General features: G+C 37.8%; 2 protein-coding genes across 2 annotated transcripts in view; one reads left to right on the top strand and one right to left on the bottom strand.

The window, feature by feature from the left end:
* Positions 1-1,330: 1,330 nt before the first annotated feature.
* Positions 1,331-18,197, top strand: GLDN (gliomedin). The gene is made up of 9 exons (XM_009705859.1): positions 1,331-1,376; positions 3,683-3,700; positions 4,911-5,018; positions 7,240-7,386; positions 8,068-8,193; positions 13,165-13,245; positions 13,327-13,452; positions 14,190-14,340; positions 17,725-18,197. The coding sequence occupies exons 1-9, from the start codon at positions 1,334-1,336 to the stop codon at positions 18,182-18,184; spliced, it is 1,260 nt and encodes a 419-aa protein (XP_009704161.1). The 5' UTR covers positions 1,331-1,333; the 3' UTR covers positions 18,185-18,197.
* Positions 18,198-20,977: 2,780 nt separating this feature from the next.
* The window catches only part of DMXL2 (Dmx-like 2), a 46,801-nt gene continuing 46,324 nt past the window's right edge, over positions 20,978-21,454 (bottom strand). Inside the window, exon 44 of the mRNA XM_009705848.1 lies at positions 20,978-21,450. The gene's annotated coding sequence lies outside the window, so the exon portion shown is untranslated. The remainder of the gene's footprint in view (positions 21,451-21,454) is intronic.

Below are 21,454 nucleotides of genomic sequence, written 5' to 3'. Positions count from 1 at the left end.
TACAAATTACAGGGTAGAAGCCAAGTGTTTTTGAGGGGTGCAAGGGGAAAGAGAACAAGCAAATTCTAATATTCAAAACTCGTTAGCTCTTCTCGGCTAATTTAGATTGAGTCTAAAACTTCTGAATATAAAAGCTGTTCCAGTACAGTCTGGAATCCAGTAAATTCTCAGTATGTGTCTGACAATTGAAATCCGTAGTCAAATATAGTTTGATTTTGCAGCAAAAGAAAATTTGCCGTTAAAATAATTGTCCTTTATTTGAGTCAGTTAGATTTGTCACTTGAAGCTAATGATGCGTTAATTTTAAAAAAAAAGACTGACAGTGGCAAATAACCTTGCTAGGTTTAAACATCAGTCTGCCTTTCAGATTGACTGGCATTTATTTGTTCTGTCTTTTGGGACTAGTGCATTCTGTTATTTGTAAGTAGAGTAATTGTACAAAGATGAATAAATGTGCAACTCTGGGTAAATAGTTTATAAATTTATCATATATTGCACAACCCTGAAATAATGGTCTTTTTCTGACTATAAACATTAGGCTTTCCCGTAAAGAGTTGAGGCACTTCCAGTCCTCGTGTTCATAATATTCTCATTTCTGCTGGATGTTTTGATGACTTGCAAAACATTTCGGAGCGTTGACACTCAGCATGCAGGACATGTAATGTGAATGTTTGCCCAGCCAAAACCGATGTATTTTGTAAAGATGACTTTTTAATTGATAAATTTTAGTCTACTCTAGATCAAAAGCATCTGTATGGATGTCTGTTCCAGCTTGGTTTTTATAAAGCCTGTCATTGTTGGGATGAAGGATTTTGAATGGACAAAGGTCCATTCCAAATTTGCAGATCTTGGTTATCCCAAGATAAGAAATCACTTGCTTGGAACATAGGTCGCCTTTCTCACTGAATATGCTATGTTGGAAAATTATCCGTCATTTGATGTGAACATAAGATAAAATTGAATGTAATTTTTATTGGCTGATACTGGCTTTTACTACTTTCCACTGATAGAGTCAATGCATGGATAACCACACATGTTTTACAGTAATGTGTGAATGTCTAGATGATGTAGTTGTCTGCCCAATATTTTCTTCATATATTCAGTAAGATTTAAAATGAGGTATATCGAACAGATTCCTATGAGAGAATCACTGCCTGAAGAGATGGATGGTGTCAAAATGTTAAGGTAGTTCTAAATAGTTTATTCTTACAAGCACAGTGTGGACAGTTGTATCTTTATTTTTGGAATTATTTCTGTAGGCAAAGTAAACTAGATACTTCTATGGCACACATTGTTTTCAACTTTACTTTCTTTGCAATATTAGGTCCGAGTGATGGTGGATTTATGTAACAGCACAAAAGGGATATGCTTAACAGGTATGTTTATTGCCTTAAGCATTACACCTATGTTACCTTCAGGAATACAGAACTACAGTGTTTTCAAAGAACTTGAGGTCAATGACGACATCTAAGAACTATGCTATTTACTCTATCAGAATTTACCTATCAATTAGGTTATTTATTTTTAAAAAAGATAATAGATGCTACTTTGAGACTTACCTATACCTACTTACTATAAATGCTGGAATTTAAGGAGCTCACTTGATGTTACTTGGAGCTACTTCTTTCCCATGTAATTTTCATAAGCAAATCTTACAGACGGGTGTTCAAAATACTAGTTGAGGTTTAGTCTTGGTATTTTTGTGTATGTCCCCACACTTCAAGGCTAACATGGGATGAACATATAGGGTGTAGAAACTCGCTTCCATTGTTGTAACTGCTGTGGAGTGGTGGAACTTAGATGAGCAGTGTGTTTGCCTCCCCTGCATTGGACCACGGTAACAGAACGTTGGGTTTCACATGTTACCAGTGAGGAGCTGGAACGGCTGATGGCTAGGACAAGAGAAGATGTGGGATGTTGCTATGTGATTTGGTGAAGAGAATGTCAGGTAGCAGCCAATTTAAGGGCTATGGTCCAGCTTTGAAGTCTGTAACACCCTGAGTTGTGTGCTCTTTTTGGAAATGAGATTAGAAAAAAGCCACTTTATAAGTTTAAGAAAACACTTGCTGTCTGGTTTGTATTTTCAAAGGGCTGTAAGATCTGTTTGGCTCAACTGATTTGAACATAAATAAGAATTGCCATAGTACGCACAGATATTAAATACTACTTCTGAAATTGTAGATCAGGTCTGATTGCGACTGAGGCTGAACCACAGACAACCTAAAAGTTTGTTTCTTTGGGCTGCAGACTTCTGAATTCATCCTACTTGGTGCCTTCCACACCTTTCTCCTCTCTTGACACTATTAAATTTTGTCTCTGTTACTGACTTTCTCTGCTGCAGACCTCTGTGACATTAGCTACTTTTCAATCATCTTTCTTATTTAACTTATGCTTATACAAGAATAATCAAGATCCTCAGTTTTTGAGATGAGGAAGTAATTGAACTCACTAATGGATGTAACATTGTAGCATGGAAAAAAATGGTCATTTACTGGAAAACTGGCAGAAAGACGTTAACTGACGTTACTGCCTGTACTGATTAAAAGGGATAATTGCTGTAATGATATTATAAAATGGTTTTCACTTTACTCACGATGCTTTCTAATTAATGCTGAAAATTGTCATCTTTAGGGAAATCTAGTAATTACTGTTATTTTCTGATGTGGAGAGTTTTGTTGAAACAAGACAGTACTTTGTTGGCTGGATGAAAATGTTCACAGAACTAATTTGGTTCTTTAATTGCAACTACCACCTTTCTTTGTATTCTTTTAACCTGCTTTTCCTGGTTGGTTGGTTGGTTGTTGTTGGTTTTGTTTTTTAAATGTGTATTGGGGATCACATAAGATAAATCTTGTTACAGAAGCATTTTCTGGTTTACTCTTGCTTTACTCCTGCCTGCTGTGCTTTCTTCTCATTAAGGCCCTATACTAGAACTAAGTCAGAGTGACGGATTTTCTTGAATTATATCTTGCTGAGTAACTGAAGCAAGTCCAATTTCTAATACACCGATCAGGTTCTGTGGGGAGTTTGGTCCTGTCTGTAGAACAATTACATGTGAAAAGCCTGATTGTGACTTAGATGTAGTTAATAAGAATGACAAGGCTGCTTTTTTTTTTTTTCCACCTGTTTAAATAGTCTCAATCCTGAACTGCAATGAAATATCTGTAAAACACAGAAGTGTACCATGTATTTTTAATGTGTGTTTTCAACAGGATTTTTAATTGTGACATTCATCAGTGTTGTAAAGCTATTCTTCTTCCACTGTAACAGGATCTTGGAGAACGCTTGCATAAAAGAAACGTAATGATTGTTAGATGGCTTGCATCCATGGCATTTGTAAAGGCACCTAAGCCCCTGACAGTGAGATTACATTGTAGAGGTGGTTGGTTGTCAAACCGTTATCAACTGAAATTTGCAAAAAGCAAAACGTATGTGTATATGTAATTGCTTTTAAGGATACTCTTTCAGTAAGTTTGAGTTTCTGCTAATGCTCAAATAGTTACTTATAATACAAAGTAGTTAAATCCATAGGTGTTCATTTTGAAATTTGAGGTGCTTTTCTCCCCTTTTACTGTTCTGATCTAATCCTAATCAATTCAATTTGGAATTGCTTTTTGTTTCCTTGCTAGGTTAAACTCACCATTTCTTATTTCTTGTGTTCTTTTGCTTGTTCTTGTTGTAGGCCCCCCAGGTCCCCCAGGTAAGATACTTGGACAATTGCAGTAATGTTTTGGGGTAATTGAAACAATCGCTGGTACAAAATCTTGAAACATAGAAATGTATCTTTTATAGAATAATCTTCCTTTGCTAATTAGAACGAGGGAGGGTTGAATGACAGCCTGCCTTTATTATTTTTGTATTTAGGTCAACTCGTGCCCCTTCTGAGAAGGGGAAGATTTTAGACATTATACTTTTCTAGTAGAGGTAATAGAATAGTTTCACATTTGCTAAAACATGTTTAATCAAAACCAGATGGAATTAAGGGTGTTTAAGTAGCATTTAGCTGAAGAGATGAGTGTGTGTGTGTGTGTGTGTATACATATATATATAAAAAAATCCGAGTAAACTGATACTATAATTTAACACTAAAAACAGCTCTTTAAAAAATGTTGGTTACTGATTCCACACTCCCACCTCCCCCATAACTTGTCCTCCTTTCTTATTTAATTCTCTCTTTCTGTTCTTACTCATGTGGTTGCTAGGCTATACAAATGGTTACTTTCTGTGATTGTATAGCTGTGGATCTGCTTAGGATAAATTCTCTGTATCAGAAAAGTATCGGGTACGTTTTGTTTGTGGGGGTTCAAATACCGAGGAAGAGGGAGTGATGGCTTCTGTATCAACCAGTCATGGTTTGGCACTACGGTATTCTGGACAAGTAGGTAAACACTTTTCTTGTGTTAGATTAGTCTGACCAATATCATATCAATAATAAAGCTTATGTGGCTTGTATGTTGATGTTAGAGTCACTGCCGAATTCAGAAATAGGATGGGTTTCACTGTGTTTGTCCCTGAGGTGGAATCAAAAAGACTGATACGTGCTAGCCTTAATGCAAAATGTGTGCAGTATTCATTTCAGTCAGTTTTCTTATGCTGAAACCAGGGCAAACAAGCATCTTACCTTTGAGTTTGGCTTCATAGGTTTGTTTGGTTTTTTTTTGTTGTGGGTGGGTGTGTCTTGTTTGTGTTGTTTGGTTTGACAGCGGGTTTTTTGTTGGTGTTTCTTTTGTTTGTTTGGTTTTGTTTTTAAGGAGGATACTCTATTGGCATGGAGAACATAATGGCCAATTAGAGGATTTTGTATGTCTAAGGAATATATCCATAAAAACATAATATATGTAAATACAGTAGATTTAAGGATAAATTGCATTTAACAGTGAACATTCAGTTACGCTGTTTGGTTTGTTCAGGACCTCCTGGACTTGATGGACTGCCTGGCTACAATGGATCAGATGGACTTCCAGGTATACCAGGACAAAAGGGCGAACCAGGAGTAAATGGAAAAAGAGGAAAAATAGGTATTTATTTTTTTTTTTGGTGGTTGTTTAAAAAAGAAAACCTTTCTTGTTATATTCCGATGTAGTTACTTTTAGACCTTTGTACAGGAAGAAGGATTTCAATGTTTACAAAGAAGTTGTATACTACAGAATTCTATAGCAGTCCTTGTCTCACAGTAAGCTTTGGTAGACTACTGCAGACTTATTCTGCAGTGAGGAAGGTGGTATACGTATGCTATAGAATGTTGCAAATTAAAGCTATTGAATGCACTTAATTGAATCTCAGTGTTCTGAACTTGCTAGTAAATACTGTTATTGTAAGAATATTTCCATTCCCTCAACCATCCAGCATAATGGCACTCTGACTTCAGATGTCTTGAAAAAAAAAAAGCCAGAGTTTGGGGGTGGAAGTTGTTATATGTTACCAAAGTTTTGGTTCCAGATTCATAGTGACTATGGCAGGAGCAGTATATTTCAGTGTTTTTCTTCTTTGCTATATTGTCCAGCTAGGCTGGAAACTCTTGGAGCAGTTGCTTTTTTTAGTCTCATATAAACTTTGTAATGCAGTAGGGTCTCTAGGTACTATTTTAATGTAGCTGACACAGACAGAGCAGCTCTGGTATATAGCCCATAGGCTGTGTTTAGCCCACAAGCAATTTTCCACACTGGTCGAGGAAACTGTTTGACCTAACTTACTGATTTCACCATGACATGTTTCTGCTAACAGAGAAGGAGCAGCAGAAGTGCTGTTGTCTCTTAGCTGTCCAGCTCATGAGGAAAGGGGACAGGGCAAAGGCTGACCCTAGAGAACAGCAGTAGACCTGGCATGCTACATTCAACAGATCGCTGTGCAGTAGCTGAAAGGGGCCAGTAGGCAGTTCCTGCGCTCAGAGCCTGTAAACTACAGACGAGGTGTAAAGTAGTAACTTATTTATCCACTGACTTACCTGATGCACAACAGCAATGTGCAAGCATGGATGGATAATTGGTGCCTGCAAGGCAGAGTGAGAAAGCAGCGAGTTCTGCGTGGTAGGAGGGTGAGGAGTCAAAAGGGTATCAGAACGGTAGAATTGAGAGGGGGTACAGAAGAGGAAGGGTGTGTTGATGAGTAGACAGGCAGATGTTAGCAGGTTGGTATTTATAGTGGCCCATCTCTTATTCTGGCTTTTGCACCTAGCTGTGTGGGCTTGCTCGCACATACAAGTGGAACAATTGTCTACTGTATCTTGAGACGCTATGTGGTCTGTCACTTCAGTATCCTCAACAAATTTTTGAAATTGGGAATGAAAGTGAGAACCAGTCTTCAGAGAGTCAGGTGGCGATTGTGCCAAAGATGCATTTCAGATTTCTCCTCAAAACTGTAACTCTGTTTCTGATTTCACAAAATCCATTTAAATAGTAAAACCGTAAGTAGAAAAACAAGCATTTTCTTCTCAAGTATTGACAAATGTAATTTATTTGAAACCTACGCCTGCAAGAACACTGGCATTGCTATTTGTACAACTGTTGTGTTTCTCTCTCCTAAAGCAAGAAAATACTAACTGCCACAAAAGTAGAGGGTGCAAGGTTTTGATGAGTCAGTTGTACAAACATGCTGTTGTTTTCCTTATTGCAACACTAAATCACACAGGTAAAGGAATACCTCATTAAATATGTTACTTTACTAAATAATAAAGTGCAAGAAGTACGTGGACTGATCATGCTTCTAACAAGTGTAGAGGGAGGGTTATAGTGGCCATGTGAAAATGTTACTAGGCAGCTGTATCTATGCTCTGTTGGGACAGTGGAAAACGTGAGAAGTGCAGGGTGTGTTGTAATGTTAGTGCATAATTCCTTTAAGAAATTACTTTAAGAAAAAGTCTACAAGAACCATGAAAATGTCCTTCTTTAATGCCTTACAAATGTGAAATAAATATATTACTTCACATCTTCCCTTAGTATTCCTACTTACCCAGAAACTCTCCAGCCAGTGTTAATGAGGCCCAGGCCTGTGTATTTCCAGTTCAGAACTCGGAGATCGCTAGGTAAAGAATGTCATATTTGCACCAAACGGATTGTACAGTTTCCCTTCATATTAGGTTACAATGTTGTTTTGAAGTCAGAACAATTTACAGCTACCCAGTTCACTACGACAGGTGAAAAAAACAACTGGCGTGAATATGTTTTGTATTAAAATAAAAGTATTGATTGACGCTCAATACTGGAACAGTGTTCTTGGTACTGGAATGCGTTTTATTTCTAGGTGTGCCAGGACCAAAAGGTGATCAAGGACAGAAAGGAGAACCTGGAGAAATGGGTTTACCTGGCAGGGACGGTATGCCAGGAGGAAAAGGTGCAAGAGGAGCAAAGGGTGAAAAGGGGGATGCAAACAACGATGTGATATTAGAAGGTAGGAAGAAGTGCTCTTAGGGGCTCTCTTGCAACAGTGTACTTGACAGAAAAAGATATACTCTGCTTCTGAAGCATGAATGTGATTTGCAAGAATCGGACCAAACAGCATAAACATGTTACCCACAATGAAGTTTGAGTATTGCTCTGCCCAGGAGATTATGTTCTCTTTTCAATGCAAATTCTGCTTGGGCTTTGGGTTGAGGTGTACATGAATTCTACCCGTTCCAGTACAATTCCAGACAGCTGACCTCCTCCTGCTCTTTCTTGCAGTGTAGTTTTCTTTTTCTATCCGAAAATGAGAGGCAGATTTCTACTCAGGAATACATGAAGCAGCCACAAATACATGCCGTGTAAAATTATAGCACTATAGCATCTGAAGTTGAGGTTTTAGAATACAGTAAGTAAAAGGCAACAGTGCTTTATAGCTCTCTCATGTGCCTGTAATCCAGACAGATAAATTGCATTGATGTCTACAACTTGTGAAGTTCTGTATGGTTCACTTTCTAACAAACAGCAACCCAGGGAGTTTATTGCACCATACTCCTGTATGCAGAGACCTCTTAAGATGAGAGAGGCTGTTGTAGAGATCTCTCAAAGTCCATCACATGGACACGTACAGTTCTCTGCAGATGCCTGTTGCCTACAGGACCTGTGACATTGTACTCTGTTTTGTACGTAGGTGCAAAAGGTGAACCTGGACCACCAGGGCCCCCTGGACCACCTGGACCCCCAGGGCCTCCAGGAAAACGTAAAGGTAAAGGCAAAGCACGCCTTCAGGAGAACATATACAGCAGCAAATGCACAGGTTAGTTCTTTCCAGTGCTTTTTTTAGGATTATAAACAGGGTCAAGATTAAACCCATTGCTCCAAGTCTTACAAAACAGCACATGTTTAATTTTGCTGGGATCAGTAAAACTGCACAAACTTAAAGCTAAGCGTGTGTTTTAGGTGTTTTGCTGACATTTAATTTGGATAGGGCAGCAAGCTATCTCCTGTATAATAGTCTTTTGATCATGCTGTGCTAATGTTCAGGCAAAATATTTACACGTGCTGTTTTCTGTTAGATGGGGTATATTTAGAAAGTAAGAGAAATGCAGTTGAAATTTTTAGCTTTTAAATGCTGAATTTGAATTTTACATGTAAATATAACACCTGTTAACCAGGATACATTTCACTGTATTCTACAGAATGAAATTGCCTGGTCATTGGCAGAGCTGGAGCGAGCTTGAACTAGCTAAGACTTTGAAAAGCTGGAGGAATACAAAAGGATTCTCTGAGACTTTGTGTCCATTTGAATATGTACATTTTGGAGCAGGGTTCTTGCGTTCTTTTCCAGTGTCGCTATTTATCATTATTGTATCCCTAATGACGGGTGGATCATGAGTCCCTTTTATTTCCTTTATTGTAGCTGTGTTGGTGAGATATATGACTAATTCTAATATTCAGAAAGGAAAAATTAAAGACAGAGTAGGTTCCCTTCAAACTGTGGCTGCAAATTGGACAGCAGATACTGTTAGAACCAAAATACGAGCATCCAGACTGCCAGGTCATAGACTGTATGCTGAAGTATAGCAGCTGCTACACTTTTTTTTTTTTTTGAGTCACTGATTAAGGTGCTGACATAATTAAGACTTTGCCATGAGATATCTCTGGGATGATTTTCAGGTGTGCTGGATACAAGTAAATCCTCACAGATTTAACTTGATATTGTGGGTTATTGAAAGATCATGTCAGTGTTTCATGTCACAACTTCTATGTTTTAGAAGATCTTTTTCTCCAATAGATTAAAATTGTGCCTCAGATAAGATCCACGTGTGTGTGTGTGCACGCGTGTGTGCCCATGTGTGTTTTTTAATGAGTAAAGTGCTGCCTCTGCTGTGTGGAGCACATCTAAAGTTAGTCGGCATCTACCTCCTCCTCCTGCAGGTGACTGGTTGGAAGTACTCTGCTGTATTTGTAAATACATTGACAGCATGGTGTACTGAGCATATTTTGTGGAAGAAAGTGTTGGTGTCAATGTGATACCAAGGACTATATTAATATTCTAAATCTCTCCTATAGTAAACACATTTCTTACTATATTTTTACAGATATTTATATTTATCATAGAAAATTTCATTTTAAACTGTTTTTTTCAGATAGGCTTGAACTTCTTTTTGCATGTTTGAGTGAGAATAGCTTCTGAAAGGTTAACAGGGACATTAAGACTGAAAATATTTGCAACTTTTGTAATCAACTTTACATTTTCTCTAAACAATTCTGGTTTGAATTAGCAGTAATAAATGAGGGTTTGATTTTTCTAATGCTTTTCAGTGCCAGTTCAGGCACATGGGGGTGGGGGGAGTGGGCATGGTTGGGAAGGCTGGTGCTTGGAAATGAAGGATGTTCTTACTCATTTTGTTCTGAAAATCAGCAACCATGTTTTAAAAGTATTTCATGATGGATGTCTGAAGTTGCTGGACTTTGAAAATTTTGGCCAAAAATGTTACCGTACATTCCTGAAAACACACTCTCCAAAAAAAAAAAAATCTCGTTTTGAGTCTTGCATTTCAATTTCTGCATAGCGGAAAAGGAGAACCTTTTTTTGGCCAGTGCAGAATTAGCAGTAGAAGATGAGAGGAGCTGGTGATTTGTATGCTCGGGAACATGGGTTCTACAAACATTGTGGTATTGCGATAACCGGAAAATTTTGGTTCAAGGTATTAGCTGATTATGGAAAGCAAAGAGAAACTGCTGCAAGAACTTGTCTTTCTAGCTTACTCCAGCCTGAGAATGGAAGCAAACTTTTGGTTTGGATCTACATGTTCGATCTGGCTGCCCTTGCCCTTTACCCCTGGATGGCATTGCATTTGAGATGGTTGCGGCTTTCAGTGACTGTTGCTACCCTTGCAATTCTGGGATGAATTTTCCTCCCAGCTGAGATACCTCTTTCCAGGGAGGTCAGGGTGTGATCTTATAAAAGAATAGCAAAGGATGTCTCGGTTACTAATCTTTCATTTCTGGAAAAGAAGAGAGTTATCTGTGACAGTGTTTAGTAAAGTGGGATTTCTTTTGTACTTGGGAATGTAGTTTCTTGATAGGCATACCAAAACGGAATAGCACAAGTGCAGTTACTAAGTGTGGAACAAGCAGAGCAATTTGTATGTCTCACCATTAATAGGGTGATATGTTTTTATGTCACCATCATTCTGCACAGTTTGCTGAGATGAAAAATCTTTTTTTTTTAAAAAAATTATAATAAATATTATTAACCAGTGAATATTTAATACTGGGTGGAACATATATCAATTATTTCTGCATCTTATTTTTAATGTAGCATGTAATTGTAGTAGCATGTAGGAACCTCAGTCAGGAGATTCTGGGTATTGAAGTATCAGAACAGAGCCCAAAGAGTCTCCTTACAATGGAAAGTGGATAGCTGGAGCAGAATTCTCATCCTATTTGAAATTCAGAAATGCATGAAGTGTTGTACAAGATATAATTGGACCATTTACTCAGGTAGCCTCTTTTCAAGCATTGAAACAGACTGAAGTGCTTTGGAGGGTAAGTTATCTGATGGATTTCTGATGGATTTTAAATACCAGTGTGCAAATGGGAGTTATACTCAAATAACTCTGCAAAGATGAGGTCTTCCTCAATGAGCATTTATGTTTTATGAGTCAGTAGGCTGTGAGATCTTATTACCAAAATTCAAAGAACAAAACAGCTTTTGTAATTAAGTATTCATATCCCTTTGAAGAGAATACACATGTTGATTTACAACTGTAATTAACTTATTACATAAAAATACAAGAATGGTTTCTTTAAATTAAATTTGGAATCAAGTAAAACTTTATTTCTTTAAGAGAAGAGAATAATTAGTTGGAAGCTCAAGTGTGTTTGTTCTCAATGGTACTGTTAGCCAATTCTAAAAGAAACAAAACATCCCTGCTCCACAATCCCTCGCTCCATCCTTCCCACTTTACCCAGACAGATCAAATCAATAATTTTTAATGTCTTGTAAACTCCATTAACTCTCAGCCAGAATATTTTATGATAGGAATCAGTAGGATATTTATCTTTTTTTGGTGGAAAGCAAGCAGTGAAAATTTCACATAAGAGTCTCTGATTGAAAACTGTCTTTTTAATCTTAGTTGCTTTCTATTTCATGCAGCTGAAAGTCCTCAGAGAATATTGCAAATGTTCTCAGATGTAAATAGTGCACTCGGCTTCACTACAAACACTGACCTGGTCCTTGACTGTTCTATAGTCTTAGGTAAACTACTGTATAGGGGACGGCTCATTCAGTTAACTGTATCTACTAGACTCAGCCCAAGAAAATTAAATTGTGCGTTGCAACTTATAAAATTTCTGCTTAGTGGGTTCCTTTTTTGAGGTATTTTTACAATATTTTGAGATCGGAAGCTGGAAAGGGATCTAGAGTGATTGCTAGCTTCTAGCTGTAGGCGTTCATCTTCTCATGGCTGGATTGACTGTGTCTTATTTTGGAGATACGCAGTGATCACTTAGAAACTTTCAACATCGTATCACCAAATATCCTAGATAAATGTGTGGGAGAAATACGTGTTGTTGCTCTATCTTGGAGTCGTTTCCTTCTGCATGAACAAAAAGAGGATATAACCTAAGGAGAAACCAACAATGCGGCATGATCTGTCATTTCTTTCCTGAATGTCACAGTACCCTTTCAGCATACTTTATAGTTATTTCATATTTTTACTATCTTTCTCATTTAAACTTCATCACAGCCCTGTAAATCCCAGAAATATATTGGAAGGCAACAACAAAAATGCACCTCCAAACGAATTTTCAGCCTGCATGTCAAGCAGTGTGAAATACGTAAGGAGATGAAAGTTAAGAATGGAACTGGAAAACAAGGCTACAATGAAATCAGGGTATCTTCAGCAAAAAGCTGAGAACTGTTCTCTGTGGTTATTAATTCTAAGCAAACTGAAATGTGTTGCATTGTTTTAAAGGCAGAAGAGGTATCTGGGTTTATAGAAAAAGGTCCATTAATAATTCCATTCAGGCATTAACAGTAAATGCTAAGAGAAAACCCAACCAGTTACTCCAAATTGTTGAGGGGTGGGGAAAAATGTTTCCACAGGTGTTTATGTGTTTCTAATGTCAACCATTTCTATGCGTGTAAGGAATACAGTGTACAATTTCCCTTAGTCTTTCATATTTCTTCTTTAATGGCATGGATGACTAACCTGCATTCTTACGTGCTCAGTGTATGTGTTAGTACTTCATTACTGTCTGGGGCATTAACAGCACAAGCGAAACTTCCAGTGTTGCCGACAGAATACAGCCCTTCTGCTGGTGTATGTAGATGTGGGCATGAAGCTTTTGAGTTTAGCTGTCACTCATTCCTAAGAAAGCATTTTTGGTATTACTGCTAACTCAGCCAGCTGCCAGTTATCTCAGTTGTCTAAAGTTATCTGAGGAAAGCGGCAACTTTCTAAGCAGCTACTCAGAAATTCACAGCTAAGGAATTAAATCTGTTGAGCAAAATTAGTTACTCCTGAAAGCTGACTGTCAGCCTGACAACTTTAAGGAAACAAACCAGCCTGAACACTTCATTTCCTTGGCAGAAGTGAGAGCAAGTCTTTTTTTTTCTTCATCTTATTTTTTGACCAGACCAACCTAAGCTTTTTTTCCCCAGATGAAACAAAATCCCAGTTGTCATTCCTTTATTTTAGTGGAGTCACTGATGTGCACATCTGTCATGTCAGATACAGAAAAATGACATGTTTTACCCTTTCTCTCACAACTCTAGGTGAGACATGTGCTATACCGAATGATGATACCCTGGCTGGAAAAGCTGAAGACAGAATCCCTGGTCCTTCAAAAAAAGCTGGTAACCTGCTACAGAGCGTGACTAACTGCAACTTACTGTTTTAAAGTCACAGATAATGGACATGTGCTTTTTCTCTTCTAGAATGTGTCATAACATCTGTAGGAAGTCCAGTTCACTTTGTCAATGTACAGCAGACCTTTGGAACTTGGATGCGGGAACCTGCAAATATAAGTGATGAAAGGATTTGGCTTACTATGCATTTTTCAGGTACACTAGTAGTAGTCGCTGCTTAAAAATCAGTTATGCTCACGTTGCTTTCTTAATTCCTTCAACCTAAACTAATATTTCTAATCAAGAATGATGGGTTTCTTACCCACATCTTTTTCAGAATATTTTCTGTATTATCTGTATAATACTTGACTATACATATGGTTATAGACATTTTTGTAGCGTCTTTAGACGTTTTCAGAATCAACATCAGATTGTGAAAATAGTTTGAGGATTTTAGGTTTTTTAACCAATCCGAATTTAAATGCCTGTTGTTCATGCCTTTGTATTCTTTTCTTTCTATGGTTTCCTATGGCTTTACTTCCCTAAATTGATTCTAGGAGTTTTGCCTTTTCGTTTAGCTAGGCACGAAAATGACTCGGATGCTGCATGAGCTACATTTAGTGCGGGTAAATTTCCAGGACCTAAGTGGAAAAAAGAAGTATTTCTGTATATTTGCTAACTGTGTTCAGAATTAGGACCCATCAAGTCTGTGGGAAGCAAGCCCTTGAACCCCACCTCTATAGACTGATTTTATTTTTTTTTTTTTTTTGTGTTGGTCTCTGGATTATTTTTTCACATTCCAGCAAGTTGAATCACTATTGAAAACACAGTTGCTATCTGTTGGATATTTGACTGAGATTGACTTTCAGCAGAGATTGAATTTTAGGGCATAGATTTCAAAATTAGATGAACTTAATGACAGTTCTTTCTTTCATGTTTTCCCCTTCATTTAGGAAACTCTATAAAAGAGTATGAGAATTCTAATGCCTTGCTGAATGACAGCTACAGGATCATTAACATCACAGGCTTCTTTTATGGATGTGGTCATGCCGTACAAAACAATCATCTGTACTATCAAAAGGGAGGAACCAATGTCATACTGAAGTAAGTCAAACATAGTTGGCTTAAGGCGAGTGATGTTGTGGAGGAAAGAACAATGGGTTAGAGTGACAGAGGTGAACCTCAGAAAAGCAGACCACTTTCCTTGTGCTGTTTTGTGTTTCTTTTTGGTCCTATCTAGAATAGGAAGAACGAAGGAATGGTTCAGAATTCTTTCCAGAACAGAACAACTAATTCTTTCCAATCTGTAACTAGAAGGTGGGCCGCTGGCCTTCCATCTGTGTGTGCAGGTGCTGTAGGAGAAGAGGAACTGAGTGTAGTCCAGGTCCATCACTCCGCTGTTACAGTCAGTACTTTAAGCATTATTCAGCTCTGTGTCTAAGTGGTTAACCTGAGAAGTTACTACATGATGGGACAACTCAGCCTCCAGATTAACAAGGTGCCATGTGCAGAGGTGGCAATAGATTTTTCTTTTGGCTATCCTGGGGTCCAGGGGGTTTCTCTTAGGCATTACATTGCTGGGGTTGCTGGGGGTGTTCTTGCACTTGGATTCTTTCCTGTGTTCGTAATTGCGAGAAAGAAATGAGAACTGACTTAGGAATTCAGGGGTCAGAATAAAGTATTTGATTTACAAAAATAAGCTGTGCATCTCCCTGCATCAAAATAAGAACTGGTTCAGCTGCAGTTTGGGGGACACAGGTGAGTGGTTGTATGACTGTAGCTCACTTATGGAACTTGGCTTTCCAGAGCTTCTTGCTGGGTTGATGCACGTGCTTTGTTCTTGAACAGTGCTGTTCGTAGCTGGTAGGGGTTGAGTTAACGCCGCTAGGGCAGAGGAGTGCACCAAGGCACCAGCTGAGGACATGGCGACCTGGTGAATTGCACATTCCATTGTGGAGGAGTGGCTCTGCTGTTTGATTTCCTCGTAATAAGAAGTTCCTACAACTCTCCTGATATATCTCCCTGAACTGGAACTGGGCATTACATCTCTATTTCTTCAGTTTCTACTGAGGACAGAGACAGACAATACAAATCAAAACCGAAATCTCATCTTGTGGGAAGAGCCAAAGAAAGACAGTCCAAGGGCAAGTGAAAGATTGCATCTGCTTTCAAGTTGTCTTATGTGACTCTGATGTTTGAGCCAAGAAGATTACTATACTTTGATGTCTGTTCCCAAGCAGGTGTGAGTGCTGCCTTCCTGTATTCATTTCGATGCCAAGGAATGTGAGCAAGCTGCTTGGGCTCTATAATATTTATTCTGCCAAAGACAAGCCCTCTTTTTGGCAACCTCCTTTAAATATCTTTAGGGCTTTTTGTTTATACATCTGTAAAAGACCATCTCTGTCTACGCAATACAGAGTCATAGGACAGAGGTTCCCCACCTTTGCTTGGGCACCATTAATTGGGAAATGCCTTCATGTACAGATGAGCATAAGCAATTTGTGGAATTTTGAAAACCTCTATAAGAAGTTGCTGAGAGATGGCCTTTCTCTTCAGTTATTCACTGCAAGATTATTTACCTTCAGCACAGGTAGAATGAGGCACTATGAATTCTGTAGCAGTGAAGTCCTTGATTTTGGGCTGCAGAAAAACTTCTGGGAGTTCTTGTATTGTTTTAATGGAAAGAACATGTGAGGACCTGGTTGGTTCATTTTGCAAATGTTTAAAAGGTGTTTCCTGTCAGATTTAAAAGCTGGTAAATCTGACAGGTTTATCTGACCTTCAGCAGGTTTTCTTATGATGGTCAGATCCCAGACATTGTGATTGCTTTATCCTTTCTTCCTTTGTTTCATAACATGGTTTCCCACCTCTGTTGTTTTTGGTTGACTTCATCTTAGCGATCAGAAAAGTGTTTGTAGCTTGAGTTCTGTGTGGTTGATGAAAATATCACACTGTATCTTGTCAGTTACCCCAAGGTGCCAGAAGAGTAACCACCTGGAGTTCTAGGCTAGACTGTCCTTAACTGGGGGAGCAGAAGAGGACCTCAGGAATGAAACCTCACTTTTCTGCTCCCTTCTGGATTTTCACATAAAAAAGACAGGGTGTTCTGTGTTGCCGTTCTTGCACGTTTCAAATGAAGCTTCGAGATGGTTTTTATCTTGTTGGCTCTTCATAGAAAAAAATCCTGAAGAAAAACTGCATTTCTATGTGACTATTCCTGCCTAGGGCCGTCCTTCTAGACCTTGCCCTTGCATGAGGTTATTTACAAACGTGAAGCAACTAACAAGATTAACTGGGTTGACACACACATTTCTCAGAAATCTTCTCTAGCCTTGAAGCCTTTTTTTTTTTGCACACACGTGCTGCTGGAATATGGAGTTGCTGCAGACATGAGTTTTACAAAAGCTGAGGAGAATCATCTAGTTAGTCATTCCTGACTTTTCTTAGGATGATTTTTCCAGTATAAGCTACCAATGCCTCTTTCACAGAAAAATTATTCTTACGGTGTTTTTCCTTCCATTGTAAGTTCCTGGATCTGAAATGTCCCTATCATTAAGCCTGTCTTTTCAGAAAACTACTGTAACCATAGCAGATTCCTGTATTGAGTAATGTTTTTCCTCTATTTGAGGAACAGAGCTATATAGCTGGCTAGAAGCCAGACAATGAAATGTGCTTTGTTACAGAAGGCATTACTTAAAAAGATAAAGCATACTTTCTCTGCCTTTGCTAAAGCACTGCATTATTCAGTGATTAAATGCTAACTGCAAATGTGTCTTGATAGTAGCTGATTACCTCCTCTTAAAGCAGCAATTTAGCTGCTCAATACTGCTGTCCTCAGATTATCATCCTATTAAGGAATTCAGAGGAATAAAAACAATTTTATACATTTAAGATGAGAAATTCAGGCTGTCCTGCTGGAGGCCAGCATGAGGTCAGAATATCAGCTCTGCAAAAGTAGGATTTTTATTCCTTTGATGTTTACTTGAGCAAATCACTGCATTATCTGAACTGTTTTCAAAAGAGGAACTCTAAGACTAGGTGAACCTGCCCAGAATTCATGCTGGTTTCGTCAATTGCATTTTCTCTGTTTAGTTCCCACCTAGTAGAAAGCAAACTGTATGGATTTAATTTCACAAGTTTGGGCCTTTGCCTGGCATCTAATTCTTCTTCATACCCATTCCTTTTTGTTGCTGCTTTCATCCTAGTGATAATAAAGCTCATAGACTAAATAAAGTGAAACCTACCAAAGCGAGTTCATGCTCTTGTGCACCTTTTAGATTGGTTATTACTTTGGAATTTTCTCCTAGTGTTTTGGAAGGTGCTCTGAGTGGAGTACTTAATCTTAAAAGACATCAGAATGGTCCTTGAACTCAAGTATTTTCAACAGCGCTTCTATCAGTAATAATGCTCTCTGAATTAATTCAACCAACCGGAGTGTATAAAAATGAATTTTTAACACAACGTACTGAATACTTTATCTCATTTCAGACTTGGGCTTGATAAAGCATCGCTGGGCACACTGCTAATTGAAAATGCCTTGTATCATGGTCGTAACTACCTGTTTGCTAACTCGAAGACGTATTTCAACGTAGCAGTGGATGAGAAGGGTCTTTGGATTATATATGCCTCAAGCACTGACGAAAATATAATAGTAGCACGTATCGATGAAGAAACGTTTTCAGTCATTCGGCATATCAATACTACATATCCTAAGTCCAAGGCTGGTAACGCATTCATAGCATGTGGCATTATGTATGTTACTGATACTAAGGATATGACAGTAAGTTTTGCTTTTGATTTACTGAAAGAGAAGCAGATTGATGCAAGGTTTGAGTTACGGTCTTCACAGTCTGTTCTTGCTATGCTTTCATACAGTCTAAGAGATAAGAATTTGTACACGTGGGAGAATGGGAGCTTAATGGTATACCCTGTACATTTTGGCAGATGAATATATTTTAAAATGTCATGTATGGGAGCCATGTTTGACTAAATAGATTATTTAAAGCCGTATGATACACACATGGGGGTGTCTTCACTTGGTGTAATTTTCTGTTCACGGATAGTGGTTTGTGAGTGTGTCTAAAAGGGAGATCGGGCGCCTTTCAATTTATATAGGCCATTCTCATCTTTTTAAAAGAATATAGCTGTTCAATATTGCAGCTGGTAAACAGTTAGCACAGACTTGCTTTTGTTTTTCCCCTGTTGTTCAGCCGATAATTGTATCTAATGTACATTGATTATTCCATGGTCATGTGTTCAGCAGAGACTATTTATAACTTTCCGTTGCAATCATCTTAGCTGCAATCATTTTCTAGTCAGTGATTATGGTCTAGTATAAGCGTCTAAATAATGAACTTTTGCATACAAATACCTTTGTCGCTTTCACTTAATACATTCCACTGATTCTCTGTGAACATTTCTTTTTTTTGGACAAAGATATACAGCTGTTGGAAATAGTTGTTTAAATAGAAAAAAGGCAGAAAGCTTCAAATTTGACAAGTCCAGTGAACTGTTACATAATCAAAAGCAAAATCCAGCCCAAGTACAAGGAAAATGGGAATAATGGCATTATTGAATATACATGAAATTGTATTTAGTAAATGGAGCATGGGAAAAAAAAAAGGTATAAAATTGAAGAGAAGATGTAAAATTTGTGATTAAAATTCTCTTTTTAAAGTATTTTGAGTTGCTTGTGTTGCAGACTCCGTTGCCCCTCACTGCCATGCAAACTATACCACTTGCTTCTAACTACACTAAATTATAGTAAGATATATTTCTAAAAAAAAATTTCCCCATGTTCATCCATACAAATGAAATCATAAAATGAAGGGTATACTTTTTTGCTGCTATTCTTAGAAAAATAAAATATCTCGACCAGGAATGCATGTATTCATCATAGTGCTTAGTGACTTGTTTTTAGTTTAGAGATTGCCCATTCACATTCAAATTTTTGAGAGCTAGAGGTGAGAAACAATAGGAACTTTTTGATTTTAATTTTGTTCTGGTATTTCAGATTTCCATATTTGGCACTGAAACACTGCTTTGTGTATCTGTATTCAAAATCATGCTCTCAGGAAACCCCTACCTGAATTTCTAAGCTGCCCATGTACATTAATAAAGTTCACAGAGCTTATCCAAATATTTAGAGGCAAAGTATCACTTAAACCCTGAATTGCACTGAGCTGTTTAATACCTCTGTGACATCCAGGCACCATCTAAGGGATTAATGAATTTGGGAATGTCTAGGCCTGCAGAACCTCGTCTAGCAAATGTGCTGCAAAAAGACCTCTGCTGCAGCTAGGCTTCTGTGTGTGACGCAGCGATGGCTGGGCTGGGGCAGCGGCAGCATCCTCTCTTCTCAGCATACTTGCTGGCTTCGCTAAGGCCAGGATTCAGGCCTTGCATGTGAAGGAGTAGGATACAGAGGGACACAAAAAAGCATAAAAAATACTTTGAACTAGTATATTCATCAAAACTTATATACCAAGAATTCTATCTATACCCATAAAGAGAGCAGAACTTCACAGTCTAGAGCTACAGTTTTGTGTATGTGGGCCTCTTGACTTTTGTGGGGTGTGGGGGTTTTCTTTTTTTTTTTTTTTTGGTTGGTAAGTTTTTTTGTGGAGTTTGTTGTTGTTGTGTTGTTTTTAAAAAGATTGAATTATGGTATTAATAAGATAGACATTTTGGCTAAAAAAAAAAACCCAAAGCTTGGCAATATACTTAGGCAAATACAGTTCAAGCCAGATGTGACAGTTTCTAGATAACGTGCCTATCTTAAATCATGTTAAATTTCTGAATGTCATTGTTGAACCACTCGGACCAACCTCTTGGAGGAGGCCAGCAAATTCTGCCTCTTTTCTTGGTGACAGAACCAGGCTGTGTTTCTTGCAGCTGACTTTGTTGGAGATGAGGAACTAAATTCTGTTAACCTTATGGTTTTCTAGGACAGGTGAAAATAAAATGCAAACAGCTAATCCTTTTTATCTCAGTACAGCCTGAGGTCAAGTTAAAGCTAGCTCAGGCAGTATCCAGTCAATCTGCTGGAGGTTTAGTTAAATCTATTTAAATATAAGGAAGAGTTCTGGTATGGACTGTTCCATGAAATAAAAGTAATTTATTTAACTTACAAAGGGAAAACTAAACAATGACATTTACTCTTCTTTCTTTTCGTACTTCACAGCCTGCAATTTAAAATCACCTTTGGAGAAAGGTGCTTTTTATTCTAGTGTATTTTACAATACAGCACAGACATCAAAATTTTAATTGGAGGAATAAGACAGTTTGTTAACATTTAAATACGCAGACATCCGTTCCAGTCTCTTAAGAACATGTTTTTTGTTTACAACAGAAAAATACATCTGACAACAGTAGCTAGTTATATTACAAGCAAACAATATTGAACTCTGCATAGTTTATACAATATATGTGGTAATAATTTAATTACCAGTTTTATCCACTATTTACTAGCTGGCCACATAAAGCCTGACATTCATCTGAAATGTGGCATTGTATGTTCCATTGGTATTCTCTTAACAGCTTCATTTAATGAAGTATTTTCTGGACAAATGAATTTCAAACCTAAAAGCTGGCTAGAACCATGGATGTCTTCACTACAAACACTTAGTGCTTACAATACATTCCTAAAGTAAAGGCAGGTATCCAATAGAAAACATAGCTGTCAGAAAGAAAGGAAAATAGTGTGCAAATTAAAAACCATTGCATTTAAAAAATGTGTTGGTGTGCAAGTTACAGTATCAACTGTGTATTAATACTAACTGGGAAAAAAATCTCAGCATAAAATGATACGTCTCACAGTACGTTCTTGATTGCACATGTTCCACGGCATTTGCATCCATTACACTTTCTTGCCAAAATCAAATACACTGAGTACCCTTAATTAAAACTAAACTATTTTACAATGAGAAGTTGTACACATGCTTCAATTAGTGGGAAAAACTGGAATAAAAATAATCAGAATCATATCAGAAATGCTCACTGACTTGTAGAGCCACAGTGCTTGTTAAGTGACTGACAATTGTCAGAATCTTTACAATACACTTACTAAATGCAGCTTCTGGGTTACTGAGCAATGACCCCGCCTGTGACTGACTCTGCTGGGTTTAATTCGTTGCTTTTACAATCAGTACATGCATTTCCACCCCAGTGATCCTTATGGGCACACTCAAAATATACCTGTTGTAAGAGTTTTTGGTTT

This window comes from Cariama cristata, unplaced genomic scaffold (genome assembly GCF_000690535.1).
Source record: "Cariama cristata isolate BGI_N322 unplaced genomic scaffold, ASM69053v1 scaffold10480, whole genome shotgun sequence".
NCBI lineage: Eukaryota > Metazoa > Chordata > Aves > Cariamiformes > Cariamidae > Cariama > Cariama cristata.
This window is presented reverse-complemented; position numbering and strand designations above follow the sequence as displayed.